This window comes from Schistocerca gregaria, chromosome 3, assembly GCF_023897955.1.
Source record: "Schistocerca gregaria isolate iqSchGreg1 chromosome 3, iqSchGreg1.2, whole genome shotgun sequence".
NCBI lineage: Eukaryota > Metazoa > Arthropoda > Insecta > Orthoptera > Acrididae > Schistocerca > Schistocerca gregaria.
The window spans coordinates 959,000,069-959,023,189 of NC_064922.1; the positions used below are offsets into that span (position 1 = coordinate 959,000,069).

Below are 23,121 nucleotides of genomic sequence, written 5' to 3' on the forward strand. Positions count from 1 at the left end.
TCGGAGCTCCAACGTCAGGCGCGTAATGGAGCCCCTTAGGGATATGGCAGCAAGAGAGGGTAATAAAACCAATGTGCACTCCGTGTGCATACCGAGGGGAGTCATTCCAGATGTGGAAAGGGACCTTCCGGATGCCATGAAAGGTACAGGGTGCACCCATCTGCAGGTGGTCGCTCATGTCGGCACCAATGATGTGTGTCGCTATGGATCGCAGGAAATCCTCTCTGGCTTCCGGCGGCTATCTGATTTGGTGAAGACTGCCAGTCTCGCTAGCGGGATGAAAGCAGAGCTCACCATCTGCAGCATCGTCGACAGGACTGACTGCGGGCCTTTGGTACAGAGCCGAGTGGACGGTCTGAACCAGAGACTGAGACGGTTCTGCGACCAAGTGGGCTGCAGATTCCTCGACTTGCGCCGTAGGGTGGTGGGGTTTCGGGTTCCGCTGGATAGGTCAGGGGTCCACTACACGCAACAAGCGGCTACACGGCTAGCAGGGGTTGTGTGGCGTGGCCTGGACGGTTTTTTAGGTTAGATGGCCTCGGACAAGTACAGAAAGGGCAACAGCCTCAACGGGTGCGGGGCAAAGTCAGGACATGCGGGGACCAAGCAGCAATCAGTATTGTAATTGTAAACTGTCGAAGCTGCGTTGGTAAAGTACCGAAACTTCAAGCGCTGATAGAAAGCACCGAAGCTGAAATCGTTATAGGTACAGAAAGCTGGCTGAAGCCAGAAATAAATTCTGCCGAAATTTTTACAAAGGTACAGAAGGTGTTTAGAAAGGATAGATTGCATGCAACCGGTGGTGTAGTGTTCGTCGCTGTTAGTAGTAGTTTATACTGTAGTGAAGTAGCAGTGGATAGTTCCTGTGAATTATTATGGGTGGAGGTTACACTCAACAACCGAACTAGGTTAATAATTGGCTCCTTTTACCAACCTCCCGACTCAGCAGCATTAGTGGCAGAACAACTGAGAGAAAATTTGGAATACATTTCACATAAATTTCCTCAGCATGTTATAGTCTTAGGTGGAGATTTCAATTTACCAGATATAGAATGGGACACTCAGATGTTTAGGACGGGTGGTAGGGACAGAGCATCGAGTGACATTATACTGAGTGCACTCTCCGAAAATTACCTCGAGCAATTAAACAGAGAACCAACTCGTGGAGATAACATCTTGGACCTACTGATAACAAACAGACCCGAACTTTTCGACTCTGTATGTGCAGAACAGGGAATCAGTGATCATAAGGCCGTTGCAGCATCCCTCAATATGGAAGTTAATAGGAATATAAAAAAAGGGAGGAAGGTTTATCTGTTTAGCAAGAGTAATAGAAGGCTGATTTCAGACTACCTAACAGATCAAAACGAAAATTTCTGTTCTGACACTGACAATGTTGTGTGTTTATGGAAAAAGTTCAAGGCAATCGTAAAATGCGTTTTAGACAGGTACGTGCCGAGTAAAACTGTGAGGGACGGTAAAAACCCACCGTGGTACAACAACAAAGTTAGGAAACTACTGCGAAAGCAAAGAGAGCTTCACTCCAAGTTTAAACGCAGCCAAAACCTCTCAGACAAACAGAAGCTAAACAATGTCAAAGTTAGCGTAAGGATGGCTTTGCGTGAAGCGTTCAGTGAATTCGAAAGTAAAATTCTATGTACCGACTTGGCAGAAAATCCTAGGATGTTCTGGTCTTACGTTAAATCAGTAAGTGGCTCGAAACAGCATATCCAGACACTCCGGGATGATGATGGCATTGAAACAGAGGATGACACGCGTAAAGCTGAAATACTAAATTCCTTTTTCCAAAGCTGTTTCACAGAGGAAGACCACACTGCAGTTCCTTCTCTAAATCTTCGCACAAACGAAAAAATGGCTGACATCGAAATAAGTGTCCAAGGAATAGAAAAGCAACTGGAATCACTCAACAGAGGAAAGTCCACCTGACCTGACGGGATACCAGTTCGATTCTACACAGAGTACGCGAAAGAACTTGCCCCCAATCTAACAGCCGTCTACCGGAAGTCTCTAGAGGAACGGAAGGTTCCAAATGATTGGAAAAGAGCACAGGTAGTCCCAGTCTTCAAGAGGGTCGTCGAGCAGATGCGCAAAACTATCGAGCTATATCTCTGACGTCGATCTGTTGTAGAATTTTAGAACATGTTTTCTGCTCGAGTATCATGTCATTTTTGGAAACCCAGAATCTACTCTGTAGGAGTCAACATGGATTCCGGAAACAGCGATCGTGTGAGACCCAACTCGCTTTATTTGTGAATGAGACCCAGAAAATATTAGATACAGGCTCCCAGGTAGATGCTATTTTTCTTGTTTTCCGGAAGGCGTTCGATACAGTTCCGCACTGTCGCCTGATAAACAAAGTAAGAGTAAGAGTCAGCTGTGTGGCTGGATTGAAGAGTATTTAGCAAACAGAACACGGGATGTTGTTACCAATGGAGAGACGTCTACAGACGTTAAAGTAAACTCTGGTGTGCCACAGGGGAGTGTTATGGGACCATTGCTTTTCACAATATATATAAATGACCTAGTAGATAGTGTCAGAAGTTCCATGCGGCTTTTCGCGGATGATGCTGTAGTATACAGAGACGTTGCAGCATTAGAAAATTGTAGCGAAATGCAGCGGATAGGCACTTGGTGCAGGGAGTGGCAACTGACCCTTAACATAGACAAATGTAATGTATTGCGAATACATAGAAAGAAGGATCCTTTTTTGTACACTCCTGGAAATGGGAAAAAGAACACATTGACACCGGTGTGTCAGACCCACCATACTTGCTCCGGACACTGCGAGAGGGCTGTACAAGCAATGATCACACGCACGGCACAGCGGACACACCAGGAACCGCGGTGTTGGCCGTCCAATGGCGCTAGCTGCGCAGCATTTGTGCACCGCCGCCGTCGGTGTCAGCCAGTTTGCCGTGGCATACGGAGCTCCATCGTAGTCTTTAACACTGGTAGCATGCCGCGACAGCGTGGACGTGAACCGTATGTGCAGTTGACGGACTTTGAGCGAGGGCGTATAGTGGGCATGCGGGAGGCAGCGTGGACGTACCGCCGAATTGCTCAACACGTGGGGCGTGAGGTCTCCACAGTACATCGATGTTGGCGCCAGTGGTCGGCGGAAGGTGCACGTGCCCGTCGACCTGGGACCGGACCGCAGCGACTCACGGATGCACGCCAAGACCGTAGGATCCTACGCAGTGCCGTAGGGGACCGCACTGCAACTTCTCAGCAAATTAGGGACACTGTTGCTCCTGGGGTATCGGCGAGGACCATTCGCAACCGTCTCCATGAAGCTGGGCTACGGTCCCGCACACCGTTAGGCCGTCTTCCGCTCACGCCCCAACATGGTGCAGCCCGCCTCCAGTGGTGTCGCGACAGGCGTGAATGGAGGGATGAATGGAGACGTGTCGTCTTCAGCGATGAGAGTCGCTTCTGTCTTGGTGCCAATGATGGTCGTATGCGTGTTTGGCGCCGTGCAGGTGAGCGCCACAATCAGGACTGCATACGACCGAGGCACACAGGCCAACACCCGGCATCATGGTGTGGGGAGCGATCTCCTACACTGGCCGTACACCTCTGGTGATCGTCGAGGGGACACTGAATAGTGCACGGTACATCCAAACCGTCATCGAACCCATCGTTCTACCATTCCTAGATCGGCAAGGGAACTTGCTGTTCCAACAGGACAATGCACGTCCGCATGTATCCCGTGCCACCCAACGTGCTCTAGAAGGTGTAAGTCAACTACCCTGGCCAGCAAGATCTCCGGATCTGTCCCCCATTGAGCATGTTTGGGACTGGATGATGCGTCGTCTCACGCGGTCTGCACGTCCAGCACGAACGCTGGTCCAAGTGAGGCGCCAGGTGGAAATGGCATGGCAAGCCGTTCCACAGGACTACATCCAGCATCTCTACGATCGTCTCCATGGGAGGATAGCAGTCTGCATTGCTGCGAAAGGTGGATATACACTGTACTAGTGCCGACATTGTGCATGCTCTGTTGCCTGTGTCTATGTGCCTGTGGTTCTGTCAGTGTGATCATGTGATGTATCTGACCCCAGGAATGTGTCAATAAAGTTTCCCCTTCCTGGGACAATAAATTCACGGTGTTCTTATTTCAATTACCAGGAGTGTGTGATTATATGATAGCGGAACAAACACTGGTAGTAGTTACTTCTATAAAATATCTGGGAGTATGTGTGCGGAACGATTTGAAGTGGAATGATCATATAAAATTAATTGTTGGCAAAGCGGGTACCAGGTTGAGATTCACTGGGAGAGTCCTTAGAAAATTTAGTCCATCAACAAAGGAGGTGGCTTACGAAACACTCGTTCGACCTATACTTGTGTATTGCTCATCAGTGTGGGATCCGTACCAGATCGGGTTGACGGATGAGATAGAGAAGATCCAAAGAAGTGCGGTGCGTTTCGTCACAGGGTTATTTGGTAACCATGATAGCGTTACGGAGATGTTTAGCAAACTCAAGTGGCAAAGTCAGCAAGAGAGGCGCTCTGCATCGCGGTGTAGCTTGCTGTCCAGGTTTCGAGAGGGTGCGTTCCTGGATGAGGTATCGAATATATTGCTTCCCCCTACTTATACCTCCCGAGGAGATCACGAATGTAAAATTAGAGAGATTAGAGCGCGCACGGAGGCTTTCAGACAGTCGTTCTTCCCGCGATCCATACGAGACTGGAACAGGAAAGAGAGGTAATGACAGTGGCACGTAAAGTGCCCTCCGCCACACACCGTTGGGTGACTCGTGGAGTATAAATGCAGATGTAGCCGTTATGTAATACATGAAATGTATTCGCAATTGCGGATACGGACAAGTGTGTGTTGTATAACAGAATGACGACAGTGAAAGTTTGTTGACGCCATGTGGAAGATTGGTTGTGGCAGTGGGGCGCGCTCGGACAGCCTAACGGTGAGGCCACCTCTCACGATAAGCGGGAAATGGCTGTTCGAATCCCGGTCCGGCACAAATCTCACTGCCGTCATTCCGTAATACAACTGATGGTTGACCGTATTTGAAATTGCGAATACATTTCATGTATCGATAACTATTGGTTGAAACTATCCGAAACGTACGTGAGCATAAGAAAATTCCGGGCCCCTGACTGACTGAACACTTTGAGGCCAGAAACGTAATTTTCACTAGTTGCGGAGTCTGGCGGAGTCCGCCCAAGCGAATGGTCGGGTGTCGGTAATGTGCCGCACAAACATTTCCATCAACTCAAAATTATCGTCAATTAAAGATAAAATCACAGACAAAAGGCAATATAAACGGTCGCGAGCTTTCTGACAACCGTAATTATTAAATCGGTTACGAATGCGATGACTGAGAATCGTTGTACGTTGCACATGTTAGGCACCATTGGTTAAAGTGTGGTGTGACACAACTCGTTATAAAATTGCACTGATTGAGTACTGCTGCTTCCTTAAAATTTACTTGCAGTGTTCATCAGTGAACTTAAATTTCTCATGAAATGACACAATTCATAGTTATTACCACAGTTTCCCAATCTCAGAGATATGTTCAATGATTTGTTTCCGATCCGAATTTGTTTTAAAGACAAATGATAGTCTGTCTTTTTACTGCCTTTTACTCTTTCCGATCGTAGCTCTCTTAGTGAACTGATGGAATAAAATGTAGTGTCTTATGAGCGTTTAAATAACTTGAGTTATATTAATATCAAGATTCGCTTTATTAATTTCTATTATTTAATTTACATCTTGTACCCTTCTAATAACTTTTAATGTTTCTCAACAAGTATTGGTCGTTGGTTAGCTTAATACGTTGTTGCAAAGCATCGGCTGCCATTGTCGTAGCCTTAAGTGCTCACAGCACGTTCCAGAAGACGAACTTATCTTCATTCATTTGCTTGATAACTAAATCTGATGCCGATTTATAAGCTTTATTTTATGGCAAAGTTAATTCCAACGTACAAAATAGATTATTGATCTTCCGACGGCGAGGTATCATCGATAGGCCTACGACATAGGCTTTGCCGATTTCCGCCATTCATATCACCATTAGTTGCCTTTTTTCCTTCCCGTCTTTATATTCACTACAACAAATATTTACAACTTGGTAAACGGAAAGAGTGATTATTTTCAATGTCGATGGTTCTCACTTAACAGTACTACGACATAGCAGTGGATCATCGGGTTCACGACCTGGTGCTATCAACTGCTGCAACAGGGTCAGCATGTGTAGAAGGCGGAAAGCAGAAGATATCTACAGATACTCTTGGCTAAAAGTGACCGGTCTGCACATCTACAACCCCAGTGAGCACGGTTTAGTGCAAACAGACGCTGGGGCACATACCTATAAAGGCAAGCGGTGTGTTGTAGCTGGCCCGCCGTTCGTTGTCATGTGAATCGGGGAATTTCAAATTTACGTACAAAGTGACAGACCTGAATTCTTCCTTTACTACGTCTTTCTGCTTACTTCATCAAAACAGTGCTCTCACCATGCAAAGTAATCTCCTCTGAATATCAAAGCTTAGCATCTTTACTCTAACTATATGGGGTGTAAGGGGTGAAAGTGCAGATAGTCTGAACACTGGTACCCTCATATACACCATGGGGAATGTACCAATGGCTTTCTCTTGCCACATGTACTTTGAGGAATTAACCAACCTAAAAACATAGTACTTCAAATCGCTAATCGCTATAATCATTGGTCTGCAAATGAAATAACGTTTGCTGCAATGTTGTTCAGTACACTGTTCTCAGACACCAATAAAAATATCTGCATTCATTCCTCCAAAACCTTGTGTATATTAATATACTATCTGCCGGTTACTAATCCAAAAAACAATAACGCAGCGTTCATAAGATACGTTCGTCATCTCGTGTTCTTTCCCGTTTCCTCTAGTATTAATGCTTGCGCACAGATGTAAGTGAATGGGAGTGAACACAGGCGAGATGCCTGGGAGTATACGTGCGCTTCCGTTTGCCCCGCTGTCTAGGCGGTTGCCAGAAGCAGCCAGTAGCAGGTAGAGCAGGCAGCGGGCAGAGCAGGCAGCATCGGCGGCGACTCACCAAGGCGTGTTGCAGGCGTGCGTGAGCGTGACGTAGCGCGCACCCAGCTGGTAGAACATGCGCAGCACCGCCAGGGAGCTGCCCAAAGCGTGCCCGCCCTCCACGCCGATCAGGCTGGCCACCTTGCCGGCGCGGTGCGCCTCCTCGATACCTGCGCAGCGTCAGACACAGGGTGAGCTCACGTAGCACAGTACCAGCTGTAAGGTCCCTGTTGCTGCATACCGACGTATACCAGAATTAATACAGCATGATTCCATAACGTGAAAGTTAAGTTGTAATTAAATTTTGTTAATGACTAGCTCAGTAGCCAGCGTTGGCAGAGCATGTATTTATTTCAGCTTTCTATTAGTTTATTTTCTCCTCACCCTCTTTCTCTATCTCCTCCTCCGCCCTCTCTTTTTGTCCATTTACTCCTCCTCTATCTCTCTCTGACCATCTCCTCTTCCCCCTACCTCCGCCTATCTCATACTGATCTCTCTCTTTATATATGTCCTTCTCTTTCCATATCTTCCAATTCCTCCTCCTCTTCCTCCTCTCTCTGTTCATCTCCTCATTTCTCTCTCTGTTCGTCTCTCCATCCCCCTCTCTGTCTATCCATCTCCTCTTCCTTTACCCTCTCTCTGTCCACCTTCTCCTCCACCCTATCTGTATCCGTCTCCTCCTATCACTTCAGTCTCTCCATCTCTTCCTCCCATACCTTTCTTTGTCCATCATTCCTACCCCAACAGCTGGTTTGTGGATCTTACCCCCCCCCCCCCTGTACTTCTTTCCAGATAGTATATAATATCTGTACCAAGTCGATCACGGATTTAGTAGACGCATTCTACCTACGACATCACCAATGTACGCACATGTCAGATATATTTAACATATTTGACACATATTTGTCCACTTATTTAAACCGTATCTCTAGCTAATTTCGTCCTGCAGTTACGTTTTCATGTTTTCATGTTTTCATGTTTGGGAAGTTTGACTCACGACCTGTGTATCGTACCACGACAAAATTTTTAAGTATATTCAGCACCAAATGTGGATACTGTCTACTAAATGTGTCGAGAACACAATTAGCACAAAAGAAGTAATGAATGAGAATGGTAACCCTTCATGCGACAGTTATGCTGCATGAGCAGCGAAAGTGTTGTAAGCTATAAACGTTTCTTCGGTCAGCATTTTGTGCGATGTGACAGCGAGAAACTTTCGCAAAGGTTGGAAATTATGTGCAAAGTTTGTTGCAAGTGACTTAAAGGCTCCTATTCTCGAATAAGATGCATGTCATGAGTAGGATTCGGTTAGTTTATCAGTGTTCTAACATTATTTTTTACTTCACGATACAACTTACTGGGATTGTTGTGATGTTGTTATCAGATATGCATTTAATGGTGTCTATGGATTTATGATTCACGTCGAACTGACGCTAGTTACGAGTTTTCATTTTATGGGCTACTATTGTGGGCCACAAGCAGCTTGAGACCTACGTCATATTTAGGCCTGTACCAAGATATTCTTTCATTGCCTTGGGTTTCTCCGTCACTTGCAATGTTTTCAGTGGTATTGTTCCACTCCATGATTAGTGTATTATATTATGTCATTTATTAACTCCTTTTTCGCTCGCAATTATTGTCCCCTTTTGTGCGCAAGTAGTTACTTAATTAGAGGCCTTATACTTTGGTGTTTTGTTGGTCTTCGCATACTTCCCTACCTTTTACGTTTGTTCATCCCCGCATTACCTATTGCCATACAATTTGCTATCTGTCAGTTCCCATTTGGATGACTTCGTCATTTCATTTTACAGCCATGTCGTTAGGGTGATGCTCGAAGGGAAATAGTATGACGTTGTCAGCTGAGATTTTCGAGAACTCCCCTTAGTTAATATGGATTTGAGGTCCTTCTTTCATCTCGTGGTCGTGCGGTAGCGTTCTCGCTTCCCACGCCGGGTTCCCGGGTTCGATTCCCGACGGGGTCAGGTATTTTCTCTGCCTCGTGATGGCTGGGTGTTGTGTGATATCCTTAGGTTAGTTAGGTTTGAGTAGTTCTACGTTCTAGGGGACTGATGACCTAAGATGTTAAGTCCCATAGTGCTCAGAGCCATTTGAACCATTTTTTTTGTCCTTCTTTGTACCATTCTTGTATTGTCCGCCTGTTATGTGATGTAAGGGACACCAAAACATATCTTTCTATTTTGATCTCATATATAATGTATGCTTCCAAGGCATTTTTTGAGTATCCTTCCATGTTCTTCACGTTCCGTTTTTCATGTAATATGTTGTCTGTCGCTGGCTTGCGTCTCAGGATGCATTTATAATGGTGCGACGATTAATTATGATGTATCACGAGCAGTGATAATTCATAGGCTGTAGTTATGCACACTACACTTCTGCGTACTTCAAAGATTAGTGCGACATTTTATTTTGAATGAGGGTAGCTCCTAGTATTAACTTTTTCTCATCTGTAATATTTGTATAGATTTTTTATATTACAAAATTGAGAACCCTTGTTCGGTTGGGCTTCTGATTGTATATTGTGTATTTTTGATGTTTCCAATGTTGGCAAGTTCTCTTGTAACTCTGTGATGTTGAAACAGTTTCAAAGCTAACCAGTATGTACACAGCGATTTGTCTTAACTCTGCTACTTGCATTTTGTAGGTTTTAAGTACTCTATTATTACCCATAGATTTCTCTAAAGCTTGTTGTGGTAGACTTTGATGTACACTACATGTATACATATGCAGGAGCCTGAAGATGACATATTTAATTGCGGAAACTGGCAGCGAAAATAAAATTAAATAGCTTCTTAATTGGCACGGCTGTTTGGCGAATTTTCTTCTTAAATATTTGACCAGCTGCTGTCCCACGTCCGTAATGGATCAACATAGAGAGAAATGTCTGACACAAAGGACTGTGGTAAGATATGGGACCAAACTGCTGAGGTCATCGGTCCCTAAGCCTACACACTACTTATTCTAACTTAAACTAACAACACACACTCCCATGCCCGAGGGAGGACTTGAACCTCCGACCGTGGGGGGGGGGGGGGGGGGGGGGGGAGGGGGGTAGCCGAACAGACTGTGACAAGGCGCCTTAGACCGCACGGCTCTCTGATACAAAACATTGTTGTGAATTCAGTTGACTTCTCGTTGAATGTTCAGCTTCAGAGCATCAATACTTTGAAGGATTCAATGTATAAGCTCTCTCCTTTAAGTAGCTTCAAAGGATGAAGTCGCTAGTAGATAATTCTAGTGAACGTGGACGTCGCCGTCCACTCTTGGCAACTCGTTTATTTGCGAAAGCTGCGTGAACACGATCCAGTGAAACGTTTGACGTGTGACACGTTGCTCCGTCTTGTTGGAAGACACTGTATTCCTTTACGTAATTAATTAGTTGGATATAGAATTCTCTGAAAATTGTACGGTAATTTCCTGTATTGGCAGCTCAGTCAAAGAACGTTGATTATGACATACGATTACCGGAAACGGCACACAGAACCCCAGTTTGTCTTACCGGGAAGTGAACGCTCGACTATCTCGTGAGGATTGGGCGGTAATCAACACTTGGCGTTCTGTTAATTAACATGGCTATATATATGAAGCCGTGCCTCGTCTGACACCAAATATGATATTGGTTTCAGTTGTAATTCATGAAAAACTTTGCGACAAGATGTGTATTTAACACGAGATAAATGTGATTACTTGCATACTCATTTTTAGTGGACTATCAGTATCTCCTTTCAATATAGGCACATAGCAGGGTTCCTAATGCAAGGGCTCCTATTTCGTGTTGCATTCAAAACCGAACCTGTTGTGCACAAATTTTTCTACAATACAGTGATGATTATTGAACTGTAGGAAAGAAACGTAAAATAACTACTAACTGCGGCGTGCACACACTTTATTCAAAATGTAAACGTGACTACAGGTATTCGAATTTAGGTCATGACATGTCCGATATGCCCACAATCACTAGTGATGATGTGGTGCAAGTTGATAGCGAAATCCTGCATGACCCGCTGAAGTGTCGGAACATCGATGCTGTCGATGACCTCCTGAATGGCTGTTTTCAGCTCCGCAACGGTCTTAGGGTTACTGCTGCACACCTTGTCTTTAATGCAGCCCCACGAAAAGGAGTCTCATGCGTTCAGATCGCGAAATACGGATTCTCAGTCGTCCACATGAGCCAGTTTTGTGTACTGATGAACCCATCCAAGTGGACTAAACCAAACCATACGCATACTAATTCCCACCATGCCAACTGTGAAGTTTAAATGTCCTAACTCCAACCATTCAGAAGTTACGACGATCTTGTTTCATATAGGTCATTATTTGTCACCCTGCATATCGTGCATGTTACTGTTAACACGGCTCTTGGCATTCGTAAATTTTGCTACGAACAATTCATGTGTTTCTTCAAACGAGTGAAAACGAATATAGGTCTCAAATACAGCTTTTCCGTCCTGGACTGAACGAAGATTTTCACACAACAACTACATTTATAGTAATGCACTGTAATGAAAAGTATTCAGCACTGACACGTAACGGTATGACAATGGAAAAACTATCGGTAGAAACGTTTACATATTCACTAGTCATGCTAGTTTTGGGAGAGTCTTTCACAAATGGCGTAGGCCATTTGTTTCATTATAGGTTCACTTTCATGTGGCTGAGGTCCAAGAAAGCGCGGTTAAGCGTCATTGTGCTGGACAATATGTTTTACGATTGCTTGTTTCTGAATGCGTGCTAATGTGGTGGTTGCTGAAGTGGAGGTACTGGCAGAAGTAAAGCTGTGAGTGCCGGGCGTGAGTCGTGCTTCGGTAGATCAGATGGTAGAGCACTTGCCCGCGAAAGGCAAAGGTCCCGACTTCGAGTCTCAGTCGGGCACCCAGTTTTAATCTGCCAGGAAGTTTCATATCAGCGCACACTCCGCTGTAGAGTGAAAATCTCATTCTGGTCCTAAAATATCAATTTTTTAAAATTATAACCCTTGTATTGTCTGTTCACTCTGTGTAATTTCATCCATGTAGCATAACTGGATAAAAATTAGACAAGATTCCAGCAGACACTTTTCGAATTATTCATTTATTCCATTATCTAGTTGTCGAACTATTTCAGATTCATCCACAGAAGAATCACATGGTAGTTACGTATTTAATTCCACTACGTGATGCTGGGCACTTGCTCTGTGACAAGGAGACAAATAAAAATACTTCATTACATCGTCATGAGTGATCGTTATACGGCAAGCTGTATCAGAAACTGTTTTTTGTCATTTACTGCGAGAGTATGGGCCACTTTGTAATTGGTTTTCACCTGAGTGCTTTCATTTTAGTTGCAAATTGCTACAAATTACTCGCTTTTGACTATGAACATAAACAGACTGTCTATTGTCACGAAAAATGTGGTAGCATCCAGAATGTGCTGTATGCTGGTTTATGTTAAAGATTTTCACTTTTCAGTCAAAGACATTACATACTTAACTAAGAAACAATTATTTAGTTTTTTTGTTCATAACAGTACAATTGAATGTGAGCAAATACTTCGATGTAAACTGGCGTTAACACGAATACCGAAAAATGCTGATGCATTAGTCATAGAGAACTGCAGCTGTATATACATATTTTCAAACAGTGCGAAATCCATGATGGAATAATTGCTATGTGAAAAGGATAGATTGCCATTCCTCATGTGCAGGAGGTGTTGATTCGCAGACAGACACAATGAAAAGTATACTAGCAACATGTAAACGTTCGGGAAAAATCCTTTCTCAGGAGTAGAACTCCCACATCTTAAAACAACTTACACACATTTGTCTACTGTCTCCAGCCACTAGGGCCCCATTTCGACTGCTTCTCATTTGAGCAGTATTCTGCTGGCATATGTGGTGGAGGAGAGAGGTGGTGAGGGAGGGGGAGGGATAGGTGAATTGATAGGGCTGCTAGTTGGAGCGACAGGGAGGTAGCAGTGTTATGGGGGAGGGCGGGAAGGTAAAGGGAGGAAAGAGAAGGGCAGAAAAGGAAACGAATAGTAGGTGCATTGACGGGATGGAATGGATGTGTAGTGATTTTGTGGGAGCAGGGGAAGGGATAGGCAGATGGAGGACAAGGGTTAACGAAGGTTGAGGCCAAAGCAGTTATGGGAAGAAAGAGTATGTTCTCCATATACCTATCCCCTTCCCTGCTTCCCATACAGTACTTGTAGGCCTTCTAGCCCTCCAATGCATTTACAGGTGTTTTCTTGTTCTCTACTCTTCTCCCTAAAGCTTCATCCTTTCACCCACTCCCCCTCCAGAAGAACCCACTGATGTGGACCTAACAGCTTTATCTGGTTCCCACCACGTCCTTGCCTGTTCTCTTAAGCAGCAATAGCATCCTTCTCACATCTACACTGCCATCTGTCACCTTCCTCACCACATCCTTACATCTTACACACACACCTAACACATTGCTACTCACGTCAGATGCAGACGCAGTCGTACCCCAATGGCCGGTGATACTAGCCACATCTGTCAGCTGTTGTTGGGTGAATGTGTGAGATTTATACATCTGAGGAGGTCTTTCTCCGAAAGCTAAAATACACTACTGGCCATTACAATTGCTACATCAATAATGAATGCAGATGATAAACGGGTATTCATTGGACAAAAATATTATACTAGAATTGACATGTGATTACATTTTCACGCAATTTGAGTGTATAGATCCTGAGAAATCATTAACCAGAACAACCACCTCTGGCCGTAATAACGGCCTTGATACGCCTGGGCATTGAGTCAAACAGAGCTTGGATGACGTGTACAGGTACAGCTGGCCATGTAGCTTCAACACGATACCACGGTTCATCAAGAGTAGTGACTGGCGTATTGTGATGAGCCAGTTGCTCGGCTACCATTGACCAGACGTTTTCAATTGGTGACAGATCTAGAGAATGTGCTGGCCAGGGCAGCAGTCGAACATTTTCTGTGTCCAGAAAGGCCCGTACAGGACCTGCAACATTCGGTCGCGCATTATCCCGCAGAAATGTAGGGTTTCGCAGGGATCGAATGAAGAGTGGAGCCACGGGTCGTAACGCTTCTGAAATGTAACGCCACTGTTCAAAGTGCTGTCAATGCGAACAAGAGGTGACCGAGACGTGTAACAAATGGCACCCCATACTACCAGGATGTGTGATAAGCCAGTATGGCGATGACGATTACACGCTTCCAATTTGCATTCACCGCGATGTCGCCAAACACGGATACGACCATCATGATGCTGCAAACAGTATCTGGATTCATCCGAAAAAATGTTTTGCCATTCGTGCACCCAGGTTCGTCGTTGAGTGCACCATCATAGGCACTCCTGTCTGTGATGCAGCGCCAAGGGTAACCGCAACCATGGTCTCCGAGCTGATAGTTCATGCTGCTGGAAAAGTCGTCGAACTGTTCATGCAGATGGTTTGTGTCTTGCAACCGTCCCCATCTGTTGACTCAGGGATCGAGACGTGGCTGCACGATCGATTACAGCCATGCGGATAAGATGCCTGTGAACTCTACTGCTAGTTGCTAGTGAAACGAGGCCGTTGGGATCCTGCACGGCGTTCCGTATTACCCTCCTGAACCCACCAATTCCATATTTTGCTAACAGTAATAGGATCTCGACCAACGCGAGAAAAAATGTCGCGATACGATAAATCGCAATCGCGATAGGCTACAATCCGACCTTCATCAAAGTCGGAAACGCGATGGTACGCATTTCTCCTCCTTACACGAGGCATCAAAATAACGTTGCACCAGGCAACGCCGGTCAACTGCTGTTTGTGTATGAGAAATCAGTAGGAAATTTTCCTCATTTTAGCACGTTGTAGGTGTCGCTACCGGCGCTCACCTTGTGTGAATGCTCTGAAAAGCTAATCATTTGCATATCAGAGCATCTTCTTCCAGTCGGTTAAATGTCGCGTCTGTAGCACGTCATGTTCGTGGTGTAGCAATTTTAGTGGCCAGTAGTGTATTTCTTTATTCTTTTCCTTGAGCCTGTCTGTTGTTCAACTTTTCCTCTATGTTGTCAGTAGCATCCTATTCCGTCTATATAGTAGTAGCTGCAGGATCTCTTAGGAGAAGTGATCAGTATTCAGGGGTATGACACGAATGGTATTTCAAAGGCAAAAAGCCTAGTTTACAGGGGCTCTAAAATGCATACCTTAAGAGCTATGAGCACTTGTTTATTTCAGTATGTGAAACCCGCCCCCTATACTGAACAATAGCTCGTATCTCTTACGGCATGCGTTTTAGAGCCCATGTTTCCTACTCTTCTTGCTTCGAATAATCGTCGTCTCATATTTCTGAGTATTGACTGTTCCTCCTCGGACACCCTATATATAAATCATCTAGTGGACAATTTCGGACGCTCCATGAGGCAGCTCGCAGACGATGGAGCTGTTTACAACACATTAGGAACTCAGAAGATTGTAGTCAATTGTAGGAAATTTTGCAGAGAATTGATGATTGGTGTAGGAACTGTCAATTGTCTCTGAACGTAAATGAATGTAATGTAGTATGAATCAATTTGCGAAGAAATCCCCTAGTATACGATTATCCCATTCGTTGCAAATCGCCAGCAACAATAATTACCAGAAAGTACCTAGAAGTAACTATACACTGAGGTCTTTAGCGGAATGACTACGTCAAGCAAAGTGTAGGAAGAACAGATGCCAAGCTGAGATTCACTGGTAGAATCTTGTTGTTGTTGTTCATGATGATGATGTCTTAAGTCCAAAGACGGGTTTGATGGAGCTCTTCATGCTGCTGTGTCCAGCGCAATCCTCTTTATCTGCGAATAATTATCGCAACGCACATCCATTTGAATCTGCTTGCTGAATTCATCTCTTGAAGAAACAACTGACGAAAGAGAGATGTTGTACACTATGAAGATTTTTACTACTGAAGTTCCAAGGGTGTACGTTCCAGGAAGAGTCGGTCAGCACAATGTGCCTTCCTAAACACGTATCAGAAATTACAACAACGAGAAAGTCAGAGATATTAGAGTGCAGACGGAGGTTTAGAGACGCGAATGGAACGGGTACGGAAAAAATACAGTTGCCACGTTAAGTACCGTAAGGTGGCTTGCGAAGTATGGATTGAGATGCAGGATGAATTACTTTGTAATGAGCTACTGTTATGAAACTTATCACACATATACTGTAAACTGGGAATGTGAGGTACCTAAAACCGAGATACGTGATAATGATTCTAGCTCCCTTTCTCCCAGTACCGTATTAAACGTTATTTTTTCCGCCAGGCAGCAGTAAGACAAAGGCAGCGCGTGGGTGGTACGGTGAGCTGTTTAGCTGGCGCACGCGGTGTGTCAGCACGGTTTCTCCCCGCCCCCGGGCAGCCCCCACCGTGCCCCAGGTCGCTGACTCCACCGCTGGTGCGCCCACTGTGCACGCCTCCAGTCTCACAGATATCGATTCACAGACGGATTACACGGCGCGCCTCTCTCGATATTATGCGCGGGAGCCAGCTGTGTCGCGGGAGGGCTGACTTGTTAGGCGCGAGGCGCCCTCCTCCGTCGTTACGTCGCCTGCGCCCTCGCTACCCGCACGACAAAGGCAGACCCCTTTGGGCCTTTGCACAATGCACGGCGTTGTACGTGGCACAGAGTCCTCTTCACGCTACCAGCACAGTCGGATATACTTCTTCCTTCAGTGACAGTACAGATTAACTCTGAGAATCCAAGTCCTCATCTTATTCTTATTTGTGCTTATACAGTTCCCAACAGCTTTGCGAGAATATTTCTTATGGTCTCTAAAATGCAGATATATTGTAAGTACTCAACTCTTGTAACAAAAATAAAGCCTTCGAACGTAACAACGTAAATATTACTAAAAACTTATAAAAAAATTTCGATTTAGCTATAACAAAAATAGGCGCTTCCTTAGATATCGTTTTGATAAACTATATTAAATCTCTTTAATTAACTCTTAAAAGAAAATGAGGTACTAAGTATTTGATACAGAAAATATGAGCATAATACTGAATGTTAAAGTTATAACGACTGTAATATTCAGAGGTTATTTGGAAATGTATTAAACTATTGAGAAAGCTAATAAAAAACATGGGAATCCTCTCTGGGTTTTCAGCCTGCACTCTTTGGACGACCTTGGCACAGAATGCTGTGAAAATATCGAAAAGGTGACAGTTGCAACTACGGTAGCCTGGTGTGCTGACGTAGCTGATTGAAATTCAGTAGGTGCTAATTCGAGTGAAAGACGGTCTGACAACAGCATTCGTGCTGCAAAGTCGTCTCCGGAAATTGTGGCACTTGGAAACAAGATAGTAAAATATTACCCTATAGTAAAATTTTGAGTCTACGTTACATCAAGAAAAAAGGCTGCCCAAAGCAACTAGTTAGTAATAAATTACTTTCATCCCAAAGGAGATGTGAAGAGTCTAATCAGTTATCATTCTGCAATCTTCAAGAACAGCACCACAGCAGCTACTACAATTAAAGCAAGAAATTCTCTTTTTAAATTAATTGCCCTAAATTCATAAACAGTATCCTGTTCACTTGTCACTATTTTGTTAAGTAAATTTGCGTAAAGATAAACGATCAAAAGATAGTGTCAGTTTCACAGAATCATGACAATGGAAGATTGCCGTAATTTCCCCTAATGCTCACTTTGCTGGAAAAGATAACTAAAAATCTATTTGAATTTATATGAAGTTTACTGGTCACATTGTTAATCGTTTTGCTGACATTGATCTTGAAATCAATGTCACAATGTCATCTTGCGTTAATTCATAACCGCAAATTCTAAGGACAGTGTCCATTATGATACGATATAGCATTGCTGTTTTCATCCTTCTTGATTCTAAGTAGAACATTCAACATAATTACAATAAAATAACAACATTTAGATAACAGTAAAACTGATTCTGAAATAACAAAAGTAAATTGTTCCTTCAGAGGTGGCGAATTCAAATCTTTAAAGAAATGATATCTTTTACAGAGGAACTGTGGTCAGGTAACATTATATCCCATCCATTCACTACTGTGGTGAGGATGAAACTGCAAGATGGACAGTAAAGCGATCATTCAGTGAAACACCTTTTACTTTGTGATCAAATTACTGCCCGTCGAGCCCCGTTTGCTTCATCGAGCTTTGGAGTGAGGTCCATAGTGGAATTATCGTGCTAAAAGTTAGCAACATGTTATTTTAGGTTATAAATAGTAAACAAATTATTAACCTTTTTACAGTCAGCAGTGTAGTAACAGTTCTGAACGGCACATTAGATACCAATGTACAACTGAGGGACGAAAGCTCCAGTTTTATGGGAACAGATTGGGTGTCCAGTTGGACGGCTTTGGTGACCAGGCAAGGCGGCGGCCAGGTCGGCTGACGTGCTGCCGTCCCGCAGGCCAGTACAGAGGTCTGTTTCTACGTCGCGCCACAGCCGCTGAAATATTATCTTTCCAGTAACTAAATAGCGTATTCAGCACCATATTTAACAATCCGAAAGTAAAAGACACTTAACGTACTAGCTAACAATCGTTTATTTTCGTACCCGAAAGGCATACGAAAATATTATAAAAAAATTCTGTCACACAAGCTTGTGTACTTCAGAAATTAGACTAATCGGTCACTCGTCGAATCAGCGGGTTCAGTGACAGCCTGAAAACAATTCAAGTTTCTCGTGATTTTTGCCTTATTTTCTAGATTCTAGGTACACTAAGATCATGTTTTCATTATGTGCTCTACAAACGATATGAAGTTATTGTGAAGTTGGTTGATAAACAAAGAAATCATTTCATCTGCAACGTATCTTTGATTGGTCAAAAATGTTCTGAGACTTAGTTTTGCGATGCTTTACACTCCTTTATGTGACACTTATTCTCATCTTAGCGCGCATCTGATGGAGGAACACGCACCAAAATACGGAATATTCTGTTGGCGAATCATATTCACGAACTCCAAAACAAGCAGTTACACAGAGTTTGGTTTGTTGCTCTGGGTGTGGTTACTGTTGATGTTCATTTATTTTCACGCTCCGTCTGACGCCTCATTTAAACTTTCTCACATCCCGCCTCACTCTTTCACTCTCTCTCTCTCTCTCTCTCTCTCTCTCTCTCTCTCTCTCTCTTTCTCTGCTCTGTGTCTGTCTCTCAGATGACAACAGGTCATACAAACAGCTGTAAGTAAGCGGAAGCACAGCGATGAAATATTTTCACTGTATTTAACTAAATTTATAAATAAATCTATTTGCTAAATCTCCAAACAGCCGCACATGGATTTCATTTCATCGACTGACAGAAAACTATACAACAACGAACAATCGTCTCACAGTATTTACCAATCTAGAGAACAGGATGAAAATTATGTTCCTGTTTAAGGTTGCATATTGTTATTTCGTCATTTGGAGATAGTGGGTGGAGCTGTGGACGCTAGAAGATAGAGTTCTAGGTGGAGGAATAGGAATATATCCGACATATTTTTCTTTTTGAGTTCAGTACTGGTATGACAGCAAAAGTCAGCGTGAAACATTTGTATGCGCATGGCGATACGGTCACTGGACAGAACACGGCAAGACACACTTTTTTCGTTTTAATGAAGATCTTTTTCACTACAGTGACTCTCCATGTTCAGGGAGGCCTTCGGGGTTTCAAGAACATCGTTTAAATGCGTCGATCAATAGCTATCCACATCAGTGGCTCAAAACCATATTAACCAAAACCACTAAAATAAACGCAAAATATATCTATTTAAAACAACAGATAAAAATTCGCTTGATGACTCCCTGAGAGAGAGTCTCCATTCCTTTCATGCCAATTATGTAAGTGTAGACCAGATATGGCTCAAATTCAAAGATACAGCATCGATAGCAATAGATAGATTCATACAACATAAGTTAATAACAGACGGGACTGATCCACTATGGTACACAAAACAGAACACTGTTGCAGAAGCAACGAAAACAGCATGCCAAATTCAGAACGCAAAATCCCCAAGACTGGCTATGTTTCACGGAAGCTGGAAATTCAGTGTGGACGTCAATGCGAGATCCTTTTAATAGTTTCCACAATGAAATATTGTCGCAAAATATGGTAGAAAACCCAAATAGATTCTGGTCGTATGTAAAGTACACCAGTGGCAAAAAACAGTCAATACCGTCACTGCGCGATAGCGATGGAAATGTTACCGATGTGGTGCCACTAAAGCGGAGTTACTAAATACAATTTTCCGTAATTCTTTCACGAAAGAAGATGAAGTAAATATTCCAGAATTCGAAACCAGAACAGTTGTGATCATGAGTGATATAAAAGTAGATAGCTTAGGTGCTACGAAACAACTCAAGTAACTTAAGAAAGGCACGTCTTCCGGTCCAGATGGTATACCAGTCAGGTTGCTCTCAGAATATGCAGGCACAATAGCGCCTTTCATAGCAATCATATACAACCGCTCACTAGACGGAAGGTCTCTCCCTAAAGACTGGAAAGAAGCACAGGTCACACTAATATTCAAGAAAGGAAATAGGAGTCACCCATTGAATTACAGACCCATATCACTGACTTCAATTTGCAGCAGGATTTTGGAGCATATACATTATGAATTATCTTGAAGAAAATGACTTATTGATACATAACCAACACGGGTTCAGAAAAATACCGTACTTGTGCAACACAGCTAGCCCTTTATTCCCATGAAGTCATAAGTGTTGTCGACAAGGGATCTCAGATCGATTCCATATTCCTAGATTTCCAGAGGGTGATAATCTGAGCAGCCTCCTTAGATTGTTTGCAGATGACCTACATTACACTTGTCCGTCCTCTGCTGGAATATGGCTGCGCACTATGGGATCCTTACCAGGTAGCATTGACGGAGGACATCGAAAAAGTGCAAAGAAGGGCGGCTCGTTTCGTGTTATCGAGCAATAGGGGTGAGAGTGCCACTGATATGATACGCGAGCTGGGGTGGCAGTCACTGAAACAAACGCATATTTCTTTGCGGAGAGATGTGGTTATGCAATTTCAATCACCAACTTTCTCTTCCGAATGCGTAAATATTTTTGACACCCCCCTACGTATGAATAAATGATCATCATAATAACATAAGAGAAATCAGAGCTCGAACGGAAAGATTTAGGTGTTCCTTTTTTTACACGCGCATTCGAGAGTGGAATGGTAGGGTGGTAGTATGAAAACGGTTCGATGAACCCTCTGCGAGACACTTAAGTGTGAATTGCGAAGTAGCCATGTAGATGTAGTGTACTAGAGAATTGGCCAATGTTGTGAACTGTAATCATTCCAAATCCGTGCGACATATGCATGCAATGGAGAAGGTTAAAAAATCAGTCGTATGGGTGCATGCTCTAACCCAAAATCACAGACGCCCGCGTCTAGCCATATGTGCATCTGTGCTTGCTCGTCATCAATTGGCTTGTATAAAGTACCAACCATTCCTATTCTGTATATTTACTGGTGACGAGAAATGTCGCCTTCATGCTAACATAAAGAAAGAAAGTGAGTGATTGAGCCCAAATAAAGCAGTATCTCTTCGCACAAAGACCTGCCCGCGTCTACAAAAGATTATGCAATGATTCTGGTGGAACAGCGGCGGTGTGGTGTTCTACAAAGTGCTTCGCAGAGGTGTAAACATCAACGATGACATTTATTGTCAACAACTGAGACGCCTTACAGACGCAGTCCAAGACCAACAACCAGGAATACTGCATTCTGCTAGACCGACAAAACACAGCCCAGAGTTTGAGTTATTGCGGATCCTTCTCATTCATCTTATCTTGTTCCCTCAGATATTCATAATTTCGGCTCTCTCCTGAAAATAAATACGTTTAATACACTCCTGGAAATGGAAAAAAGAACACATTGACACCGGTGTGTCAGACCCACCATACTAGCTCCGGACACTGCGAGAGGGCTGTACAAACAATGATCACACGCACAGCACAGCGGACACACCAGGAACCGCGGCGTTGGCCGTCGAATGGCGCTAGCTGCGCAGCATTTGGGCACCGCCGCCGTCAGTGTCAGCCAGTTTGCCGTGGCATACGGAGCTCCATCGCAGTCTTTAACACTGGTAGCATGCCGCGACAGCGTGTACGTGAACCGTATGTGCAGTTGACGGACTTTGAGCGAGGGCGTATAGTGGGCATGCGGGAGGCCGGGTGGACGTACCGCCGAATTGCTCAACACGTGGGGCGTGAGGTCTCCACAGTACATCGATGTTGTCGCCAGTGGTCGGCGGAAGGTGCACGTGCCCGTCGACCTGGGACCGGACCGCAGCGACGCACGGATGCACGCCAAGACCGTAGGATCCTACGCAGTGCCGTAGGGGACCGCACCGCCACTTCCCAGCAAATTAGGGACACTGTTGCTCCTGGGGTATCGGCGAGGACCATTCGCAACCGTCTCCATGAAGCTGGGCTACGGTCCCGCACACCGTTAGGCCGTCTTCCGCTCACGCCCCAACATCGTGCAGCCCGCCTCCAGTGGTGTCGCGACAGGCGTGAATGGAGGGACGAATGGAGACGTGTCGTCTTCAGCGATGAGAGTCGCTTCTGCCTTGGTGCCAATGATGGTCCTATGCGTGTTTGGCGCCGTGCAGATGAGCGCCACAATCAGGACTGCATACGACCGAGGCACACAGGGCCAACACCTGGCATCATGGTGTGGGGAGCGATCTCCTACACTGGCCGTAAACCTCTGGTGATCGTCGAGGGGACACTGAATAGTGCACGGTACATCCAAACCGTCATCGAACCCATCGTTCTACCATTCCTAGACCGGCAAGGGAACTTGTTGTTCCAACAGGACAATGCACCTCCGTATGTATCCCGTGCCACCCAACGTGCTCTAGAAGGTGTAAGTCAACTACCCTGGCCAGCAAGATCTCCGGATCTGTCCCCCATTGAGCATGTTTGGGACTGGATGATGCGTCATCTCACGCGGTATGCACGTCCAGCACGAACGCTGGTCCAACTGAGGCGCCAGGTGGAAATGGCACGGCAAGCCGTTCCACAGGACTACATCCAGCATCTCTACGATCGTCTCCATGGGAGAATAGCAGCCT

At 44.5% G+C, this 23,121-nt stretch overlaps 1 protein-coding gene across 1 annotated transcript in view; it reads right to left on the minus strand.

Moving 5' to 3' along the window:
* Positions 1-23,121, minus strand: part of LOC126355729 (dipeptidase 1-like) — a 1,497,236-nt gene that overhangs the window by 523,778 nt on the left and 950,337 nt on the right. Inside the window, exon 8 of the mRNA XM_050006099.1 lies at positions 7,070-7,220. Coding sequence (XP_049862056.1) covers positions 7,070-7,220 — 151 coding nt within the window. The remainder of the gene's footprint in view (positions 1-7,069; positions 7,221-23,121) is intronic.